Source organism: Nicotiana tabacum, chromosome 21 (genome assembly GCF_000715075.1).
Source record: "Nicotiana tabacum cultivar K326 chromosome 21, ASM71507v2, whole genome shotgun sequence".
NCBI classification, from domain to species: Eukaryota; Viridiplantae; Streptophyta; class Magnoliopsida; order Solanales; family Solanaceae; genus Nicotiana; species Nicotiana tabacum.
This window is the reverse complement of record NC_134100.1, coordinates 8920162-8943034: the sequence shown is the minus strand read 5'-3', so window position 1 is coordinate 8943034 and position 22873 is coordinate 8920162. Positions and strand designations below refer to the sequence as shown.

At 40.1% G+C, this 22873-nt stretch overlaps 1 protein-coding gene across 1 annotated transcript; it reads left to right on the top strand.

Annotated features, from left to right (window-relative positions):
* Window positions 1–865: 865 nt before the first annotated feature.
* On the top strand, window positions 866–21341 carry LOC107832842 (beta-glucosidase 18-like). The gene is made up of 12 exons (XM_016660737.2): window positions 866–1263; window positions 1355–1421; window positions 1707–1765; window positions 17157–17232; window positions 17361–17435; window positions 18110–18197; window positions 18412–18664; window positions 19178–19293; window positions 19510–19759; window positions 19858–19960; window positions 20609–20717; window positions 21011–21341. The coding sequence occupies exons 1-12, from the start codon at window positions 1039–1041 to the stop codon at window positions 21204–21206; spliced, it is 1617 nt and encodes a 538-aa protein (XP_016516223.1). The 5' UTR covers window positions 866–1038; the 3' UTR covers window positions 21207–21341.
* The last annotated feature ends 1532 nt before the right edge of the window (window positions 21342–22873 follow it).

Below are 22873 nucleotides of genomic sequence, written 5' to 3'. Positions count from 1 at the left end.
TTATCTCTATATTGAGTTGTATTCCTTCTGTGATTATTTTGTCTCTGTTATAGTTGTTGTTATTCTTATTATCCTGTGTTACTTCATACTGTTAGCAATTATTTATATTGTCATATTCTATACTGTTTTACCTCATTTTTCAGCTATAATTAGTAGGGCCCTAACCTTCCTCGTCACTACTCGACCGAGGTTAGTCTTGGCACTTACTGAGTACCGCTGTGGTATACTCATTCCCTTTCTGCGCATGTTTTTTATATGCAGATCCAGGTACTTCGACTCAACCCTACTACCCTTGAGGCGAGGCGATTCTCCAGAGACTTCGAGGTATATCTGCCGCGTCCGCAGACCGATGAGTCCCTTTCCATTCTCTCTTATAGTATTAGCCCTTCGATATTTACTTTTGTTTAGACATTCTGGAGTTAGACACTTGTAGTAATTCAACAGTTTGTGATTTCATGAGATTTCGGGTTTCAGTTTGAGAGCTTGTATTGTATCCTAAACGCTTCATTATGTTATTTATGTAGTTTTTGGCTAGTTTTATTCTGTTGTTTCTTTTTCTGTAATTTGTTAGGCTTACCTAGTCGTAAAGATTAGGTGCCGTCACGATAGTTCAAGGAGGGCGAACTGGGGTCGTGACAACTACAATATCGCTCACACTCTCTATTTTTCTTACACACTATTTTTTATACCCTATCTGTAATATCTTGATCTTTCTTTCTGTCTTTGTTGATGTGCCCTTTTATAGGAGTAAAATACGTAGTATGAAAGAATGCTACAGGAGATATATTAATCTCCTCCGCTTATTTTCAATCTTTAGCTCCAAGAAAGAGTTATCAGCCAAGCTTTATTTCATAGGCACATGTCTATTCTTGAATAAGATAGACCCTACAATCTCAGTGTTAGTACCCTGAGGTTTTCTACATAAGCACTCGGGTATCTTCTTTCTATCTAAAAGATCTTCAAATTTGTAACATATAATATTAGGAAAAAATAAGTCAAACCATGCACTAATACCCTTCTTCTTCCTCCCTTCCTTAGATGAGTATTTTCTCCATTGCATTCTTAAGCACAGTAATTTATTCTCTAAGTATAATGGAATCAATTGCAATGATTTGGCTTGTAATATTTGCACTAAGTGTGTCTTTTCCTGATTTCATGGTATCATGTTCTCAGACAGAAAATTACCTTAGTGGCAAAGAATATCCAAACTCAGTTTCATTTCCAAGCACTTTCTTGTTTGGAACAGCCTCTTCTAGTTACCAGGTTTTTCTCTGCTTATTTCTACATCTTGCTTTATACAGTAGTTGAACTTTATGTTTTAGGGCATTAAAATAAATTCTTGTTTCTTTTGCAGTTTGAAGGAGCTTTCCTTAGTGATGGAAAAGGCCTTAACAATTGGGATGTTTTTACTCATGAAGTTGGTGAGCTTTAATTTACTGCCGTCAGATCTCTCTAGCACTCCTATATAACAGTCATTAACTATAAAAAATAAATTTTTCTCAGAATTAATTTTTATATTATGTTATATTATACATCCTCTATAACAATACTTATCGGAACAATCGAGGATGTAATAGAGGGGTTTGACGGTATATGTCTAAATTTCTTCCCATGTTTGACACATTCAGCACTACCCCTCCACCCCATCTCCCCCTCCCCTAGATAATAATCAAGAATTATAATATATGACTGGGGATCTGGTGCAGGGCACATAGCAGATGGAAGTAATGGAGATATTGCTCTCGACCATTACAACCGATATCGGGTACGCTGCATCCGTTTTTTTTCCGTCTCAATATTTTAAGTTTATTGACCTAATTAATTCAGTTTCACATCGGATACATATAATGAGAGAATAAACCGCTCCTTATTAATTTACTATCAATTTCTTATTCATTCATTAAACAAATGATAGCGGCTAATTAAAATTAAGCCTATCACGAGCACAAACAGTCTCGCTCCTTGATTAGCGTGGTCAAAAAATTATGTATTTCCAATTTCTCGCACACGAAACCCTCTAGCTATTCGTAAAGAGCAGAGGCGGATCCAGGATTTAAAGTTTTTGGGTTCCTATATCGACTTTAAGTAAATATACAATAAGTAACTTGGTTCACAACTAAATATTTATGGATATTTAGTTAATTTTTTAATACCTATACAGAATATATGCAAAAGCTACTGAGTTCACGGGAACCCACGTATAATAGGCTACATCCGCCCTTGTTAAAGAGGCCTCAACCATTCAACCACATCCTTCGATGGTAACTGTTGTAGTAATTAAGTATTCAAAATTCAGCATCTTCCTCAAAGATAAGTAATGTACTATATACTAATGTAGGAGTATATGATAAACAAACAATTACCGGTACTTTACCAACTAGGCAACTACCAAGAGATTAATCAAGAGTGGTATTAAATACTTGTTTCGCCTCTAATAAAGCTAGTACGTATATCCTAAGAGGTGTCAACTGACACCCCTTCATCCGGAAAATTATATTGTATAGCTACGTAAAAAAATTTAGACGTATATATTACTATATCGTGATCAACCCCCTCCCCCCTCCCAAATTATTTCTACGTTTATTTTCAAATATTTTGACACCTTTTAATAAAAATTCTGGCTCCGTCACGTGCATAAAGTATATTACTCTCACGCCGGCCGTAGTACTATAAGCTATATATGAGGAAAGCTAGTACGTAAAGTATATAGGTAACTGATATGTGTTTACTCCTTGTTACATTATTTTTTTATAAACCACAATGGCTTTTTTGGCGCGTTATTTAATGTTTACTGCAGTTTTAGCTTTTTCCTCGTGAAAGCATGCATTGATTTAATAACAATAGAAATTTGACTTCCACCAGAGGCCATTTACTTTTTGGTCTGGCGTTTGTTTTCCATGTTGCTACAAAATTTCCGAATCTTTTGTCAATTTTTAAACGATGATAAATCAGATAACAAAAAAGAAATTTATCAAAAAAATACGAATATTTAACGTGATTCGATCAATTGACCTATGTCCACGGCGGAGATGAACAATCTACTATATAAAAGAGAGTACAACATATCGAGAGAACTAAGAGGCAAACACGAGTGACACACTAATATTTGTCCCGTAAAGTTTTCTTCCTAAATACGACTCTCAAACCCATATGGCTACATTGTGGATGCTACTGATGAGAAGGAAAAATCAACAATTTATAAAAGTCCAAACATTTTTATACAAGAAAAAAGACTAGTCAAATATGAACGATTTATAATTTTCTTCTACAAGAAGGAAAATCCAATTATTTATAAATATGTTGCCTTTTTGTTGAGAGATAGGAAAATTAAATATGATAAGAAAATTAGAACAAACATCTAACACTAGTGAGGATTCCTATGTCAAACAAAAAAATGTGGTATCTGCTGAATTGTTATCCCACAAGCATAGTATTTACTTCCTCCGTTTTAATTTATATGAACTTATTTCTTTTTTAGTTCGTGTCAAAAAGAATGATTTTTTTCCTTATTTGAAAACAGTTTACTTTTATAAAATAATTTATAGCCACATAAAATATATGTGTCTCATTTTATGCCACAAGTTCAAAAGTCTTTTTTTTCTCTTAAACTCGATGCTCGATCAAATAAGTCCATATAAATTAAAACGAGTATTTGTATCTGTCAATCATTGCGTAGAGCTATGCGGCATATCTGTTGGTGGGATTTGAGAGGTTCCCATATTTTTGCATGTTTTCTACAACCTGTCCACTTACGCACTGATGTGACAGAAAAGTCAGGTACAGGCAAAATGAGTTGTATTGTACGTAGTGATAGCAGTTTTAAGCACAACTTGTGTGCAATTCATTTAATTTTAGGATTATATGCCCACACCTCATCTAATTTCAATTAATAAAATAAAAAGTTTGATTTTTGAAGTCTAAATTATGACACATAAAACGAGACAAATGAAGTAATATTCTTGCCTCCACAAAGATTTAAACGCGAAACCTCATAATTCTCCTCGCTTTATTGGCCACTAGGTTTCACCCTTTAATATTTATATTTTATTCGTTAAAATTGAATTTACTTAAATGATCAAATAAATTTCTCTGAATATAAATGAATTGTTGATAGACTATTGTGTTTAAAAATTTAAAAAGTTAAACCCCTTATAAAATAGAAATCGTACACAAATATGATGGTTACCTTATGATATAAAATCAAAAACTTAAACAGTTATATGATAGAAATTTTACCAACTATTGTGCAATATTTTCCTTACATATAGGGTATAGTGATTACTTTTGAAATATAATATTGAGTGTATCTATAAATAATTAAAATAGAATAATTTGAAGAGAGATAGTCAAAAGGCATCCTGAGCAAAATAGTATGAGAGAAATTCCTATATATTAATTATCGTAATATTTTAAGGGTGGAGCAAAAATATCTCAAGAAGAATAAAAATTTTCAATAATTTAGGAAAATGACTTTCACCTAGTCTTTTTCTTCTTCTTTCTTCCTAAAATGAAAAAGAAATCATTCATGCTCTCGTAAACTCAAGTTGAATAACTTTCGAATAGTTAACAATTTCATTTATAGAACGATCTTTTACTGGCATTCCAACTACTTGTCTCCTCTCCACCTAATACGCCCGCCCCCATGCACCCTACCACCCCCCATCCACACGTCGACACCCATACTCAACCCCCACCCCTACACTCCTCCCCACTTCCCATCCTCACCCAACACCCCAACACCTACCGCCGCCCCCACATTTTATTGAGCTAAAACGGTCCAAAGATACTATTAACATGGTGAGATATTGCCCGCTTTAGGCCAAGCTTGGACGGTTTTTCCGAAAATACCTCACACCATTAAGAATATTCAACTCCTTATAAGTTGAATTTTTTTCCTTTCTACTTTCCATGTGGGACTTTGTTCACATTATGGCTGTCCAACGGGACGAGACCAAATAAACGAGATGTGACGATATTTAGCGGGGATGCTGGCGGGACGAGATAAATGGGACAAAACGGTAGGCCCATCCCATCCCACTAACAAACGGGATAGGATGGGACGGGACGGGACGGGACGGTTCGCAGGCCTTAAGGTGGCCTTTTAAAAAAAATTCATTATTTAAGCATTAAGTTTGGCAACGACTAGTTTTTTGACAATGACTAAGTTTTTGAAGTTTGCAACGACTATTTTTTTTGACTTATTTAATAAACTTAAAATTTGATAAATTATAAAGAAACTAAGTAAAGAATAATAAACTATTAAAATAAAAGACTTGTAATGAAATATTTTAGTAATTATAATTGAGTTACAATTTATTTAATAAAATTTCAAGCCATTACGTAAATAAGTAAGAGTGTAAGACAATTTATAAAAAAAAAAAAAAAAATCAAGGCTTATAGCCTTTTATTTTATTAATAGAACTTTCAAATTTCTACTTTGGCCCTATTTCTAACTATAAATAACCTCATCCTTCTTCATTTTTTCCCACAAAAATCAGTCATTCTCTCTCAAATCTCTTACAATCTATCTATATTATTCTCTGAATTTTCTCACAATCAACTAAGTTTCCAGTATTTGGGTAAATTTTTAGAGCAACTTCCAAGCTTCAATTTAATTCGTCAAGTATTTGAGCAATTTTTTGGCAATCTCTTCAAGTATTAATATTTAATCACGGTTCACTCGTTCCATCTCTTAGTTTTAATATATAATTCTTGCGTATCATTTTAGTGCTTAATTTTTGTGTTTACTCTACGTGTTCTATTTTCGTATTTCATTTGTGTGTTTAATTTATGTGTTAACCTTTTTAATTTAATTTCGTATTTAAATTATGGCTCCTAAAAATGTATTTGGCATATTTTAAAAAGTAGTAAAAAAAGTAGTAAATGTGATAGTAGTAGTAATCCTAGTCCTAGTCTTTCTCCTAAATTAGAAAATATATGACACTCATGTTGATGAAACTTTATTTTTCCAACCTCCCGCATGTTATAATATTAATTTCGGAGAATAAATAGATCATGAAACTTTACAAAGACAATTTGGTAATGATATTTTTATTGAGTACGAAGAAAATGAGGATGAAGAAAATGAGGAAGAAGAATTAGATGAAACACCCACTAGTCCCGCAACACAAACTCCAACTCTGAGTCAATCTCGGTCTGGAGCTTTACCCTTGTACCTCCTATAAGGGGTAAGCGTAAGGTTGAACGTACCAAAACATCACTTGTATGGAAATTTTTTAAACATGATAAAGTCAATGAACTTGCTATATGCAAAAAAAGTAAGCAACGATTTGTACATGCCAAAAGTGATGAGACGGGGGGTCTAACCAGGCACTTACTTAAGGACCACAAATTTTTATGGATACAAGCTCAAATAGATTAGGTGCTCTCAAAAAAATTATATTTGTATGTGATAATTTAATAAACTTAGGGGTTAAATTAAAAGTTTGGGAGGGGGAGGGGCAGATATGACAGTTTATAGCCAATGGGAACGGTTAAATTTGCAAACAAGGCCGCTCCCCAACGACTCTATTTCAAAAAAAATATTAAATAACACCCGGGACAGGACAGGATAAATGGACCGGGATAAACGGGACGAAATGGGAAGCCCGTCCCATCCCTTGTACTATTTAATATGGGCCCATCCTATTTAGAATTAAGTGGGCCGGGCCGGGATGGGATCGAGACTAGGATGGGACGGGCCGGACAGCCATAGTTCACACACACCCAACACACTCCACCCCCACCCCGTGGCCCACCATCCCCAACCTCACCCTCTAGTGTTTGCCTAGATTATCTATAAATGTTTTTGTATGCAGCGAAATCAGAGGGCCTAATTTCTTTTTATCAAGTCACTTCAGAAGAACACCTTGAGACCCCGAGGACGCGAAGCTGCGATTGAGAGCTCGTCGAGGCCCGATTTAAAGAGGACGTAGATCGAGGCTAGAGCAAAATAGAAAATTCCCAAGGCACACGGCTAAGTCTGATAAAGCCGGCCTACCCAGAGCCTGTATCAAGGCGTCGCGTCTAGCCGTCCCATCTCCGTATCTTTACAATTAATGTATTATGTACTATGTTATATTTCCCCTCATATATAAAGGGGATCCTTCCCACTTTGTAAAGGGCTGTTGTTGCTCCAACCATTCTACATAAGATCAATAACAACTCTTTCTCTCCTTTCTCTAACTTGCTCGCTCGAGGCTGCCTCTTTCATTTATTGCTTTCATACATGTTCCTCATTTATTGCTTGATATGGGTCATAAAGAGCCTCCTTTAATTATATTATAATTGTTATTTCCTTCCTGGTTACCCTCGATAGCTCGAGCCCAGGCATCGACCTCGAGGCCCCTCACCGGCCAGTTCGAGGCCAGAGTAACTGATCTCTCGGTTTGATTATAACTCTGTTTTAGCTCGCATTTCATCTCTTATATTCATACGCCTAGCATCAACTGCTTTAACAACTAGCATAAAAATAGATCACGTATTTTTAGAGTCCTATTAACAAATTTAATTGTTATTACCATTTTCACGGTAAACAGTTTGGTGCCCACTGTGGGGCTAAAAATAATAGTGATTATTTTCTTGCTGGTTTCACTACACAACGCAAGTTATCTTTCACACTTTTTCTTGTCCAAGATCTTCGATTTCAGGTCAAAATGTCTGGCTCAGTGAACAGAGTCGAGAACGACAACCTCAAAAACCACGGAGAAAATGGCGTGGTTGTTCCATTTGTTGGCGCGCCACCGCAGAACGCCAATAATGCACCTGGACCGATCCCAACGGACACGGATTTGCAAGACGCACGACTGGTTGACGAAACCTCACACACTGACAAGAGCATACGACATGGCGCCCAACAGGAAGCCCAAGAAACCCCAGCCTGGGAAGAACAGGAAGTTAGTCTTCGTGTTATTTTTGAAATGTTGCAGGCACAACAGCTGGCTATTGCCCAGCTACAAAGCCACCCGAAGGCTCCCAACACGGTAGCACCGGGGATAGCCTCCCCTCCAGCTGAGCAGGTACCTGAGAGATCGAGCAATAACGGATCGATAGCAGACCCTGCCATCTTAAAAATGCTCGAGGACCTCACCGAAAGGGTCGAGTCAGGCAAGAAAATGATAGCAGCCAATGATAAGAAGGTTGAAACCTATAACTTCAGAGTCGACCAAATCCCAGGCGCACCCTCGGTCCTGAAGGGTGTAGATTCGAAAAAGTTCATACAACAGTCGTTCCCAGAGAAAGCGGCTCCAAAACCTATTCCAAAGAAGTTCAGAATGCCAGAACACCCGGAGTACAACGGGACCACAAACCCTGATGAACACGTTACTACCTTCACCTGTGCAGTAAAATGCAACGGTATAAAGAATGACGAGATCGAGTCTGTATTGTTGAAGAAGTTCGCGGAAACGCTCTCGAAGGAGGCCATGAGATGTCATCATAACCTAGCTCCCAACCCCACAGACTCACTTACCATACCGGCATATTCCTTCGTAGAGGCTCACGTCGGTGCCATCGAAGTAGCAACATGAAAGTCTGATGCATCTGAGACTAAGCAAAGGGAGAATGAAATGCTGTAAGGATTCGTATCTCGTTTCCAGACGGAATGAACAGAACTACCCCCGGTCTCCGACGACTGGGCAGTGCAGGCCTTCACTCAAGGCCTGAATGAATGAAGCTCGGTGGCTTCAGGATAGTTGAAACAGAACTTGATTGAGTATCCAGCTAAGACCTGGTCGAACGCCCACAACCGGTACCAGTCGCAAATCAGGGTCGAGGATGACCATCCGGGAGCCCCCTTAGGCTCAGTATACCCAAGCAGGCTCCTGGCAAAGGAACCAAAACCAAACAAAGAAAGATACCGGCCATACGCCGAAGATAGGAGGAATGCCCCGAGGCGCAACCTACCTTGCGACGGTCGGAGAAGGGATCGAGGACAATATCCTCGAGGACTCGCCAACATAGCCAAATTCGACGGAGGCACGAGGCCAGCGGGGGCGCCTCGTCCATTAGAATACGACTTCAACATCGCTGTATCGGACATCGTGTTCACCATCAGCAAAACCAGGGACAACGAATGGCTAGGCCTATTCAGTCGGATCCTTCCCAGAGGAATCACAGCTTGGTATGTGAACTACATAATACGCATGGCCACAGGACCAAAGATTGCCATCAGCTCCAAAAGAAAATAGCCAAGCTACTCAATAAAAATCACTGCCGAGAACTTTTGAGCGATCGGGCTCGAGTTCAGTTCCGAGTAAGAAAGGCGGCCAAGAAGAACGAAGCAAAGAGGCCGCGACATATTACCATGATGGTGGAGAAGCGACGACACTTTCCAGGAACTTGTAAAGTGGATGATAAAAATGTCTGTCACCAGAGGAGAACGGACCTCGGGATACGTATCCGAAGATACCCTCGCATTCGGCGAGGAAGGCTCCAAAACCTCGCCCCAACCTCGTAACAACGCACTGGTAACCTTCTTCCTCATTCGATTCATTCCAAATAAAACATGTGCTCATGAATTCAGGTGACTCGACCAACATTATTGGGACGAGAGTGATAGAGCAGCTCATACTGCCGAACCAAATCACGCCCGCCTCTCGAATCTTTGGCGGATTCAACACGGCAATCGAACAATGAGAGGAGAGATCATTCTCTCAGTCAGTATGGCTGGCGCAGATCGGAACGCCAAATTCTATGTCGTCAAAGGAGACGAAAGGTATAAACGCCTTATTCAGACGGCCACGAACGCATCGCATGAAGGTGATACAGTCCCCTCTTCGCTAAATGATAAAACCCCCAGCAAAGGATGAAATTAAAACCGTCAACGGGGAGCAGCATGTGGCAAGGGAAGTGTTCACGTTACGTGATATAGTGTCGGCACCAATATCTCCACTCTCAAAAAAGTCAAAGGGTAATCAAACCATGTCTTCGGCCAAGCCTGATTAAACACAACGGAGGGCCATACAGATCCTTCGCTCCAAAATAGTAGGGACACGTCGGACCTCGGAACATCGCCTACACACCCCGCAATACGATAAGACCACCTCCCTCCTGTGTTACTTTACACTAACCCATATGCAGGCAATCGGTCAGGGCGTTCGAAAGTGTTAACTCAACCCGAAGATCCCAAGGCCTTAATGGAACCCGTTACACTCTTTCCCTTCGCCAGAGCTTTCGTCCAAAGAGGGTTTCACCGGCAAGATTCTTAATGGGGCGATGCGCCGCCTAAGGAGGATTCGACAAGCTCGCAGGGCTTCTTTTGTAATCAACCCCGAAAATTGGAGGGCACCCCCTTTGAGAGGCCATCCGCTCGGAAGAGCCGAAGAACGGAGACTAAATTCCAATAGGAAATGATGTACCAGACTAAACGGTCGAGCGAACCGTGTCCGCATAAGCTGGGCTTATAGCAACACAATGTCATGTACTTACGCCAAGCAATCAAAGAATATCTTTCGCCAAAAGCGTCTTGTACTCCAAAGAAAATTTAGCATGTTCACATCAAGGATCCCTCCATCGAGTACATCCCGAAATACTCGGAGACTAGTGCCAACAATTTGATACCTGCATGACCTCAGGGTTGGAACTCCATGCTCATAAGTCCTCAATGAGGCAACTCCGAACTCATGAGTAACGACCTTCGAGCATAAACAAACTCGATGACTCGGAGACTGTCGTTGGTCGCCACTCACTTAAAAACCCGAAGCCGTAAGACCCCGAGCGAGCAACTCGGTCTAGCAAGATCTATTTAACATAGCAACAAAATTTGTAAGACCTCAACAGGCATGACAAAACTGTAAGACCTCAACAGGCATGACAAAACTGTAAGACCTCAACAGGCATGAAAAAACTGTAAGATCTCAACAGGCATGAGGAATTTGTAAGACCTTACTACAGGCATAAAACTTGATCCCAAAGTTTAGGCTATATGTCGTATTTGTAAGACTTCCGAAAGGGCATACCCTCGATGTAGACGCCTAAACTACCACACTCGGGGATCAAAAATGGCTCCGGAAAAACACAATTGAGTACAGTCAATATGGATGCACCAGCCAAATTAACGCGACTCAGGGACGCTCGACCGTCGCTATAAAATCACATGACATTACTTCAAATCTACGTCAAAAAGAACCGGTTAAAACAGGCTACCCTCGACAGGCAAACGAGCTTCGACCATGTCAGCTCCAAATCACAAGGCTTCGAGCTACTTAGCCTACGAGCTAAACCTTTCGAGGTGCTCAAACATCGCCTCTAACAACTTGAAATCGAGGTTCTCCCCGAACCGACGACGGGTCGGGAAAAATTATTTCAAAAAGTCCTTAACGAGAGGAAAACAAAGCCTACATATACCTAAGGGCAAAAGCGTAAGAGTCATTGTCGCCAGCCAAATGAGCCTCAGGGCCACACACTAAAAGGTTGCAACGACCAAAAGCGTAAGAGCCACAATCACCAGCTTAAAATTTGAAAGCTTGAGGATCAAAATGAGCTCGAGTCGTAACCCGATTCGGAGACCAGATCCAAAATAGTTAACTATACATTCCTAAGGGCATAGCATAAAAGCCATCGTTGCCAGCTCTATGAGCCTCATGGACTCACACCTAAAAGGTCACCTTGACCCGAGGCGTAAGAGCCATTGTCGCCAGCCCTAAAAAAACTTGAATGTCAGTGAGCTTGATTCGCAACCCGACTCGGACACTGAACCCAAAATAGTTAAAATACAAATGACCAAAAGGTCGCTCCGACCCAAGGCGTAAGAGCCGTTGTGGCCATCCCACAAAAACACAAAACTTGATGGTCAATTGAGCTCAAGTCGTAATCCGACTTGGAGACGGAACCCAAGACAGTCAAGCAAAAACGTAAGGGCTCCAACTCCAGCTTACACTAAAGGCTGCATAGACCGAACGCGTAAGAGCCCCCGAGCATGCCTGATGAGCCCCGGAGCCATATTACGAGTCTAAGGATTCTCGCCAACTCCGAAACCAGTCCACCTGGTCAGAAGCAAAGAAGAAAGGGATACACAGGAAATAAAGCTTTAGGTTTTCTTTTATTTACATACACAAAAAGTGCATTCCCCATCTACAAACGCGCTCTACGAATATCACATACAAAATGACAAAGTCTACGCCCTGCTCCAGAAGGCTACGGTCTACCAGTCTCATCTTCACTCTCCATGGTGTCGGCCAGAAGTGACCAAGCGTCACGCTCGTCCGCCCTCGCTCGAGCCAGCTCTTCCGGGAAAACCTTGGCGCCGATCTCTTCAAGTACCTCTCTTCGGGATCTGCAACGAACATATTCCTCGATCCCCTCTTCACGATCGAGGGCCCTCTTCAACTCAGCATGAGCATCAGTAGCATCCTTCAAATGAATCGCCATCTCCTGGTCAGCCTTAGTCCAGGTTAATGCTGCTTCAGCCTGAGCATCAACGATCTCGACCCTGACCTTCGAAAGTTCGGACTCGAGCTTCGCGATCATATCCGCTTGAACTAAAGCGTTATCACGAGACAAGTGGAGTTGGGTCTCGAAGGCAGGAACTTTAGCCAGGCACCCTTCTCATCTGAAGCTTGAGCCTGAACCTAAGCTCTCAGCTCGCCACAGTCATTCCTGACTCGGACGACTTCACCCCTAAGGTGCTTCGGAGCCTCCGTCTTTTTCTGCAACTGAGATAGGCAAAAAGTTAGCCTAAAAGGTTAAAAAGTGAAACGCATACCATGAGAAGTTACCTGCTCCATCAAATAGCTCTCGTAATTCGAGCCCCGGTACGCCTCATATCGCCAGTGCGTCAACTCAACTTCCTTCTCCTCGTAGAAGAGCATAAGGGACCTACCTTGATCCAGAGCTTTCCGAAGCCTAGCCCCATGACGGAGTAGCTCAGACCGAAGCCTGTCAAAGGCCTGCAGAAGAAAAACTCGATAAGGAAGGGAAGACGCGAGACGCGGAAGGCCTATGCCAAAACTCACCGCGAAGTGAAGCCGACGGACTTCCTCGAAGGCTGAGCACACTTCTGTTGGTCCAGCCCCCTCGGCCCTGGAAGAACCAACCTCGATCGAAGCATGATCACTCGGAGGAATCACCGCTCCGGAACCGGAAACTTCAGGAATAGTAGGCTCGGGCGACGTTTTCTCCTCGAAGACTCGGACCCGTTTAGCCCTATCAAAAGCTTCATCGCACCACGAGTGCATATCCCGTTTATCACCACCGACCTTTGGCTCGGAAGCTAACAACTCCTCCCCCTCTCCGGAGGAGCATAGCCTCACCCCTGGGGACCTTCCGACACCTACGACGGTAAGGTCAATACATAAAAAGAGGAAAATGTCATCTCAAATATATGAAGGCCAAGGTAAAAGCAGCATACGCACATACCTTGGTATTTCGCTTCCCATCTGCACCGGGACATAGCTCGCCACCTACGCTCGTCGCAAGTCGGATGGGTCACCAACCTCCGAACCCAGCCGGACAGATCGGGAACTTCGCCCGGTGCCCCTAAAGTTGCTGGAGAAAAGGAGGAACCACAATTACTAAATTGGCTTTCGCCACGAGCGAATCTGAGAAAGCACGAGACACTCCACTCACTCATGTAAATTCCATTCCTCAGGAAATGGCATAAGTTTGACGGGTATAACGTTAGTCGTCCGGACCAGGACGAATCGACTGACCCACTCTCGATCCCCATCTTCCTCATCATCAACAACAAAGGGCGTGGACGAACGACACCACAAGGTTAGCAGACCTCGATGATGAAAGGGCCGGTACAGCTTGACGAGGTAACTAAGCGTGAATTCATGCCCAGCCTTCTCCGCAAAGAATATCATCATCAGCACTACTCACCAAAATGACGGATGTATATGCGCCAAAATAACACGATACTTCAAGCAGAAATCGAGCACGACCCTATCAAGGGGTCCTAGTGCGAAAGGATACAAGTACACGTTCAGGAATCCATCGGTGGGGTCCGTAATGCCCTCATCCGAGGAAAGCGCCTGCAACGCTACCCCCTCGCCCCATCCGCAGTCTCTCCTCACTATCTCCAGATGGTCCTCTCTTATCGAAGATATGGTCTTAAGAGTAAACTCCCGTGGATCCTGAGCACTGGGAGTGGAACTCTCCCCTCTTAACCGGGCAGGCCCCGAAGTGACAGTCATGACTATGGTAGAACTAGCAGACAGAAGCAAGAACCTACACAAACACTTTTATGCTCAAGGTAACGAAGAAGTCGACGCCAAGGCGGAAGGATAGCTATCTAAAATAATGGGATCTTCCTAGAAGCGGGAGACACCCCATATATATGTGGGAACAACAGCAATTCGCCTACCCAGGATAGGCCCTGGGAGGCCAACGACTTCGGTATGGATCCCGAGGTGGTACCCGACCCCAAGGATCTCCGTCAAAAGGAAGTTAGGCCCCGAAAGGTCAGCGACATCATCTCCAGTCCCGATAAGGTATACGGCCTCGAAGGCTCCTCCCAAGAAGAAAAGTAAGCACTTCAAGCTCCGTCCATGAGGGTTCGACCTCAGGACACCACCTGGCCATGGGCAACCTCTCCACAGGAACCCATCTACAACGCCTTAAAAGGTTATCTACATCAAGCTCAAAATAAAATCTCCTAGTGCCCGAAGTTGACTTTCACTTCGGTGCTCTATCTCCATGAGGCTCGAGGGTCCCGATAATCCGAGTTTACCGGACCGCTTCAGGCTTGACCCGGGGAACAACGATAAGCTCGGAAGGGAGCCATTTCTGTCAACCAAAGACCGGAAAAAATATTGGTGATCGTCTAAAGAGGCATACATTCAAAATTCCCGCAAACACACAAGAATATGCCGAATATCAAAAACTGAAGTAAAGAAAATATCCCGGTTATCGTAAAAACTTGGCGTCATAGGTTGCATCATCGGTATGACATCGTCACGGGAAGCCCGAGGAGTCGGGTATCAGAATCATTTTCCATCGCTTCGTTCTGAGAAACGCGGAGACTATCTGTATGCGGCGAAATCAGAGGGCCTAATTTCTTGCTATCGAGTCACTTCAGAAGAACACCTCGAGACCCCGAGGATGCGAAGCTGTGACTGAGTTCCTTCCTTCGGAGCTCGTCGAGACCCGATTTAAAGAGGATGTAGATCGAGGCTAGAGCAAAATGGGGAATTCCCAAGGCATACGGCTAAGTCTGACAAAGCCGGCCTACCCGAAGCCTATATCAAGGCATCGCGTCTAGTCGTCCCATCTCCGTATCTTTACAATTAATGCATTTTGTACTATGTTGTATTTCCCCTTCTATATAAAGGGGATCCTTACCATTTTGTAAAGGGTTTTTGTTGCTCCAACCATTCTACATAAGATCAATAACAACTCTTTCTCTCCTTTCTCTAACTTGCTCGCTCGAGGCTGCCTCTTTCATTTATTGCTTTCATACTTGTTCCTCATTTATTGCTTGATATTGGCCATAAAGAGCCTCATTTAATTATATTCTAACTGCTATTCCCTTCCCGGTTACCCCCGATAGCTCGAGCTCGAGCCCAGGGATCGACCTCGAGGCCCCTCACCGGCCAGTTCGAGGCCAGAGTAACTGATCTCTCGGTTTGATTATAACTCCGTTTTAGCTCGCATTTCATCTCTTATCTTCATATGCCTAGCATCAACTGCACTAACAACTAGCATAAAAATAAATCACGTATTTCTAGAGTCCCATTAACAAATTTAATTGTCATTATCATTTTCACGGTAAAGAGTTTTTGAAATTAATATTTTTTTACTTAATTTTTAAACATCAAAAAATAATTAAGTAGTAGAACACTTATTTTTCAAGAAAGCATTTTTATAGAAATCTTTTTCTTTGTACTAAACACAATCTAAAGTAAATGAACAATAGCATAACGTGCAAAATGCAGAAAATCATTTCTAACGATCTCTATGTCTTCGTTTTACCCCTTCATGTTAAAGACTTACAAATGATGCATATTTAAAAAAGTGTTCATTTTCTTTTGGCAAAAATATTTCTTACTAAATGGGCAAAATATGCTTTTCCCTTATTTGTTGTACACGGACCTCTGTTCTTTCAATTGTTGTAAGGTCCTCAACATCCCCTTTTGGAAGTACAATTGTTATTGCACAATTTTGTGAAGTCAAAATACATCACTGTGAAGATTTAAACAGGGCAGCCCGATCACTGTGAAGATTTATTCCACGAAAATCAACAACGAGATGTCAGAGGGATTGCGTAATTTTTATTAACAACTATGCATATCGACACAAAGAAAAAATGTAATGTTTCACAATAAGGGCAGAAGACTTAAATTAGGTGTCATCAGTAGCGTAGCAAGTATTTTTATTAAGGAATATTAAAATTTTTAGAAGTAAATACATAAATAAATCAAGAAGATTCGATATATAGTAGTAAGTAATATTTACCTATCTAAACAATATGATTTTACGGTTTGGGTGTCAATTGATTTTACATAGTATATATACATAAAAAGTAATATTGAATAGAAAAGATTGTGAACTTACATATAAAGCGTAGGAATACTCTTAATGGTGCGAAACCTTTTTGAATAAAACTGTGCGAGCCAACTTGGCCCAATAAGCGCATAGTATGATGTCATGTTAAGAGTGTCTTTGAACCGAGTCTAACAACTGGTATTAAAGCGAATGATTCGAGGGGACGAGTATGAAATGGCGGAGTGATTTCATGAAGCTCTTTACTACTTTTACCATGCCAAGGTAGCCCGGAGACACACGTGCACAAGAAGAAGCTAGCTCTAAGTTTTGGTGACCATAAATGCTCGATCATGTGGTGGCACACAGTGAATCTCGGAAATTAACCCGTGGGGCCACATGAAACTTAGTTCGAAGGGGCGACTCGTGGATCAAGGTGATAGCCACCTGAAACTTAGTACGGGGCAGTATCACGCTTGCGTTTACTAATTTAAGAGCTAATTTAGCAGCTCTGGGTGATGGTAACTTACAAGATAGTAAGATTAACGGCTGTTAATTTTCATTTAGCTAGAAGTTTAAGTAATTGAAAGATCATTTGACAATCCAAGAATTCTTGATTTTTGGAAATAATCTAAGAATGAAAATATAGATCAATATGCTGTATCTCTAAAGCATAATATGTGAAGAATGCTTGAAATCTTAGATTTCTGATTTTTGGAAATAAATGAAAACAGGAGGATATCAAGCTCATGGAAGATATGGGAGTGGATAGCTTTCGTTTCTCTATTTCATGGGCAAGAATTCTGCCTAGTAAGTTACAACTATCACATCTCTTGTCTATATGACATATTTCAGGATTTAAACTCCTTAATTATTGACCTTAAGCGCGATTTCTACTTATTAATAACCCTTTTTTTTTTGTCCAATAACTGAATCAGATGGGATGTATGGAGATATCAATATAGCTGGAATTCAGCATTACAGTAAGCTGATTAATGCACTCATACAGAAAGGTTATTTCTGCTTATCTCATTCATTTAGTGACCTTTTGTTATGTTCACACTTCATATTTTGATCACAAAAATGGCAGTCTGACGCGCAAAGCATCCCGTATTCACGTAGGGTCAGGATAAGGGATGCACCCCAAGGGGTATGATGTAGGCAGTCTACCCTAATGCAAGCGTCAATGGCTGATTCCACGGCTCAAACCCGTGACCTATAAGTCGCACGAAGACAACTTTATAAATATTTGATTCTCAAAAAGGACAGCCCGGCGCATGAAGCGTCATGCATGAAGCGTAGGGTCCGGGGAAGGGCCGCAGCCAAAGGGGCATGATGTAGGCAGCTTACCCTGATGCAAGTATCAGTGGCTGATTTCACGGCTTGAACCCGTGACCTATAGGTCGCACTAAGACAACTTTACACATATTTTGATTCAATAAAAGGGCAGCTCGGTGCACAAAGCATCCGATCACGTAGGATCCAGTGAAGGACTGCACCCCAAGGGGTGTGATGTAGGCAGTCTACCCTATGCAAGCAGCAGTGGCTGATTCCATGGCTGGAACCCGTGACCCATAGGTTGCACGAGAACAACTTTACACATATTTTGATCACAATAATCTAAAATATATGCAAAATGTAACCATCTGTAGGCTTAGACAAGTTCTTTTATTTGCTATGATTTCAGGTATCGAACCATTTGTCACGTTAACACATTATGATATACCTCAAGAACTTGAAGACAGATATGGAGGTTGGCTAAGTCCGAAAATACAGTAAGTATTTTCGCCTCTTATATACTTCGTGAAAAGGTAACTATATATATATTATCAATGACCTATTCTGCCGAACAATTATGCTCTCTATCTTCACGAGGTAGGGGTAAGGTCTGCGTACACACAACCATCCCAGACCCCACTGTGTGGGATTACACTGGGTATGCTGTTGTGGTTGTTGCTATTCTGCTGAACAAATCTGTTCTGTTTCCAGGAGTGATTTCAGCTATTATGCAGACATATGTTTTAAATATTTTGGAGACAGAGTTAAATACTGGGTGACTATGAATGAGCCAAATGTGATGGCCGTTCGCGGCTACAGATTGGGGACTTTCCCTCCAGCTCGATGCTCTCGTTCATTTGGTAATTGCAGCGCTGGGAATTCGGAAAAGGAGCCGTTCATTGCTGCCCACAATATGATCCTATCCCACGCCGCGGCTGCCAGCATTTACAGAACCAAATATCAGGTTCTTTCAACTGTCATGTTACTCTTGAGCATGTTAGTTGATAAGGGATGGAATTTAAGTGGATAAATGATGTTATTAAGTGGAGATTAGACGCGGCGGGGGGTTGGAAAGTTGGAAAGTTGTGGAGATTAGAAGACAAAATGTGACAATTTATACTTTGGCCATTCCGGCTACTTTCTGCATCTATACTTTGGACAATTTTTTGGCCATTCTATTCTTTTACACAGTCAAAGAATAGAATTTTAAGTTCTTTACTAAGTTCACCGTTTTATTTTGTTTTACTTCTGAGTTTTTGCCGTGAAAACAGCTTCTTGCAGAAATGCAGGACAAGACTGCATACAGTAGACTTTTGTGGTTCAGCCCTTCTCTGAACCCCGCGCATAGCGAGAGCTTAGTGCACCGGGCTACCCCTTACTTATGAGTCTTTTATTTCAATCACCCCTTAGACAAATTGGTCTGAAGTATTAATATAACAAAACCAGTAATTTTAGTTTGTTCTTTGCTGACATGTAGGAAAGACAAGGAGGTATGATTGGAATTTCTTTAAATACTCAATGGTATGAACCTTTTAGCAATTCATCAGAAGACAAATATGCAGCTCAGAGAGCTCGATCTTTCGTTTACAACTGGTAAGACTTCTTAATCAGTGCATATATTCTATGTTGCATGGACTCTTCAAAATGCTGCCGCACTCGTGTTGGACCCTCAAAAAATACACTACTTTTGGAGGATTCGACACGCACCTGACTACATTTTCGGAGAGTCCGAGCAACATAGCTTATATTACAAGAAACAGAAGTGAATGAAAACAAGAAAAAGGAATGTTTTGATTAATTGGTATGCAGGTTTTTAGACCCTATTATATTTGGAAGATATCCTGAAGAAATGCAACAAATTCTTGGAAATAACCTGCCTGTTTTTTCAAGCAATGATTTGAAAAAACTGAATAATGGCCTGGATTTCATTGGCATCAATCATTACACTGCTGCTTATATAAAAGATTGCTTGTACTCCGCCTGTGAACACGGAACCTCTTGGTCGGAGGGTTCCTATTTTCGTACTACAGAAAAAGATGGTGTGTACATTGGACAACCTGTAAGTATTCTGATCAGTACTATGCCATTCTGCAGAAAATGAGGAAGCTCTTTTGACACTGCAATAGCAATTGATTCTTTACCTTGTAAATGATTCAGACTACAATGGACTGGCTTTTTGTTTACCCTCAAGGGATGGAAAAGCTTGTGATGTACATGAAGGACAGATTCAATAACACTCCAATCATTATCACTGAAAATGGTAACGGAAAAGACGAAAAGTTACAAAAATAACAGTGTCGTTAATTAAGTATTCCTTCCGTCCCAATTTATGTGGCACCATTTGACTTGGTACTGGAGTTTAAGAAAGAACGACGACTTTTAAAACTTGTGGTCAAAACAAGTCTTTAACATTTGTATGGCTATAAATTCTCATTAAGGGGTCGTTTGGTATGAGGTATAAGAAGGTATAAGGATGGTATAAAAATTTAATACTACCTTAATACTCTGTTTGGTTAGCAAACCAGGTATAAGTTATCCCGGTGTTAAAATTAACACCGGGATAACTTATATCTTATAGAAGGTGGGGTAATTAGCACCGGTATAACTTATACCTTCTTCTTAGAAATTATGTCATTGTCATTCTTAATACAACATACCAAACAATGAATAAACAACAATTCCAGCATAACTTATACCGGTATAAATCGTATTCCAACCAAACGGCCCCTAAGAGTAAAACAGAAATTTTGAAGTTAAATTATTTCTAAATATAGAAAGTGACATTCTTTTTGGGACATACAAAAAAAGAAAAGTGTACGACATAAATTAGGACAGCGGGAGTAATAAGTTTATCAAATGCTAGTTTATCTCTTTGGAGGCAACTCCTTATGTAATGGAAATTTTGCAGGCATTGCTGAGAGTGACAATCCAAATTCTTCTCTAGCTGATTCTCTCAACGACACTCCAAGAGTTGAATATATGCATAGCCACTTGAATTCTTTAGCAAATGCAATAAGGTATATCTCTTCCTCTCTCGAACACATACTAATTCCAGGGGCAGATCTAGCCCTTTGGTACCGGGTTCAACTGAACCCAGTACTTTCAGTGCGGAGTATAAATTTATGTGAAAAATTATTAAAATTACAACATATAGTAAATATGAACTCATAACTTTAAAAATATAATTTGTTTGAACCCATAAAATTTAAATTATGTATCCGCCTCCGACTAATTCCACATATTGATCGTGTAAAAAGATGTTTATACTGTAAGTATATATAAGTTAAATCCTTAACATATATATGATCAGGGAAGGTGCAGATGTGAGGGGCTACTTCGCTTGGTCATTGCTCGACAACTTTGAATGGTTAGAAGGGTATACAAAAAGATTTGGATTGCATTATGTCAATTTTACCAATCTCGAGAGAACTCCAAAATTATCAGCCACTCGGTGTAAGGAGCTCATGTCTAATTTTCAAGGACAGATAGCAAGATATACAGCATAAAGAACACTAGAGTGAAACAAAGCATTCTATTCTGCACTCAAAATATAATTATTCAGGCTTATCTCTTTCTTTATATTCCAAAAAATAGAGGTGTATAATTATATAAATAAAACTGTATTTTAGAGCTTAGTTTAACAGTTGTTTCAATTACTACCTTTTACATACAGAGATTTGACCACTCATTATATCGCTTCAGATTGAGTGATTGACTCTCCTCAAAATTTGGAGAATTGGTAGAGAGCACCTAAGCTCTCTACGATGGTGTCCTAGACAGCTTGCGTGCACCTCATCTGCTGCCTCTCCAGCTAAGCTGAAAATTAGTTTTGATGATTAACAAACGATTGTCTAAGAACTAGGTCTCTAAAAGATATTTGCCGAACTAACATACAGGATTACAAATATAACTGGTAGATAATAAAAGAATCAGGTTCTCTTTCAGGTTCCTAGAGTGCGTTGATCAGGAGCTGAGATTATGATTTTCTAATGCAAGCACAATTCCACCAAGGTGTTGCTACTTAGGCTGCAATCGTGTTACTTACTGAAGGAATCCGTGTACAACAAGGCGTCATAACTTTTTCATATGCCTTTCTAAATATTTTGAAATGTTAATTATTGTGACTAATAGTAATTTTTATATAGTTTTCAAAAATATAAATTTTATTTAAAAAAATTAAAGATTCTATGTCCGAATTTATTGTTAAAATTAAGAAGTTTAATTCTCGAATTCAAAAAGTATCATCCTTTTTGGAAAGAAGGGAGTATTATTTTGTGAAGAGAATTAGTGTTTTGGAAAATACTCTTTCTGAGACTATTTTCTTTAAATATGGTTTTAACTATAATTTGTACTTTCTGTTCTTCATTGTAGACAAAGGTCAAATATAATGAATCATATAAATGTTACGGTCTTATTAACATTTTATTATTAGGTAATTTGCTCGCGCTTCATGTGATTATGAATGACCTCATTAAGCTTATAAATGAACCTTTGCTAATATCTGAATAATAAGTTTTCAAGATCTCTTTCTTTACGATGATGAGGAAGGTTAAGAATCACTCCATAACAAGTTATAAGATTTGGCACCCTAATCTTCCTTTCAAGATCTCTTTTTTTATGATGAGACTAGTTCCTGGACATGTGCGTTGCACACGTATCTCAATAATTTTTTTCTTAAAAAATAGTATAAATAGATAATATTAAAACATATGTGATAAGTTGCACAAAATTTAAAAGAGAAAAATACAAGCTCAAACTTGATTATTGATGGCAAATTAATAAGATAGTATATAAACTGCAAAGTTGAACAACTAAATGCAGCTAGGTATAATGCATACATAACAAAATATGTAGCACTTTGACTTATCTAGCAATATAGCACACTTAGGTAGTCTAAACGAATAAAGTGCCTTATGGAGATACAAATACAAAGTTTTTGGAGACTTATTTTTGCTTTGTATATGTAAGACGTCAATATACAAGACCAAAGGAATATGGAACACCTAATCTAATCTATATATTATAGAAAAATAATTATTTTAGTGGGGTTCAATTCCAAATGAAAATCACTGTTTAGAGGAAAACTCAGCAGAATAATAGCGGCATAAAATGCCAAAAGATTGTCTCCAATTAAACTGCACCTTCAATAATTCTATGAAAGCCATAAAATAAA

What these genes read in the sequence shown, in the direction of transcription:
- LOC107832842 (XM_016660737.2), top strand. Translation starts at nt 1,039, where the DNA reads ATGAGTATTTTCTCCATTGCATTCTTAAGCACAGTAATTTATTCTCTA. An exon ending in TGTTTTTACTCATGAAGTTG is followed by an intron (nt 1,422 to 1,706) that starts GTGAGCTTTAAT and finishes GATCTGGTGCAG; the next exon opens with GGCACATAGCAGATGGAAGT. An exon ending in TTTACAGAACCAAATATCAG is followed by an intron (nt 18,665 to 19,177) that starts GTTCTTTCAACT and finishes GCTGACATGTAG; the next exon opens with GAAAGACAAGGAGGTATGAT.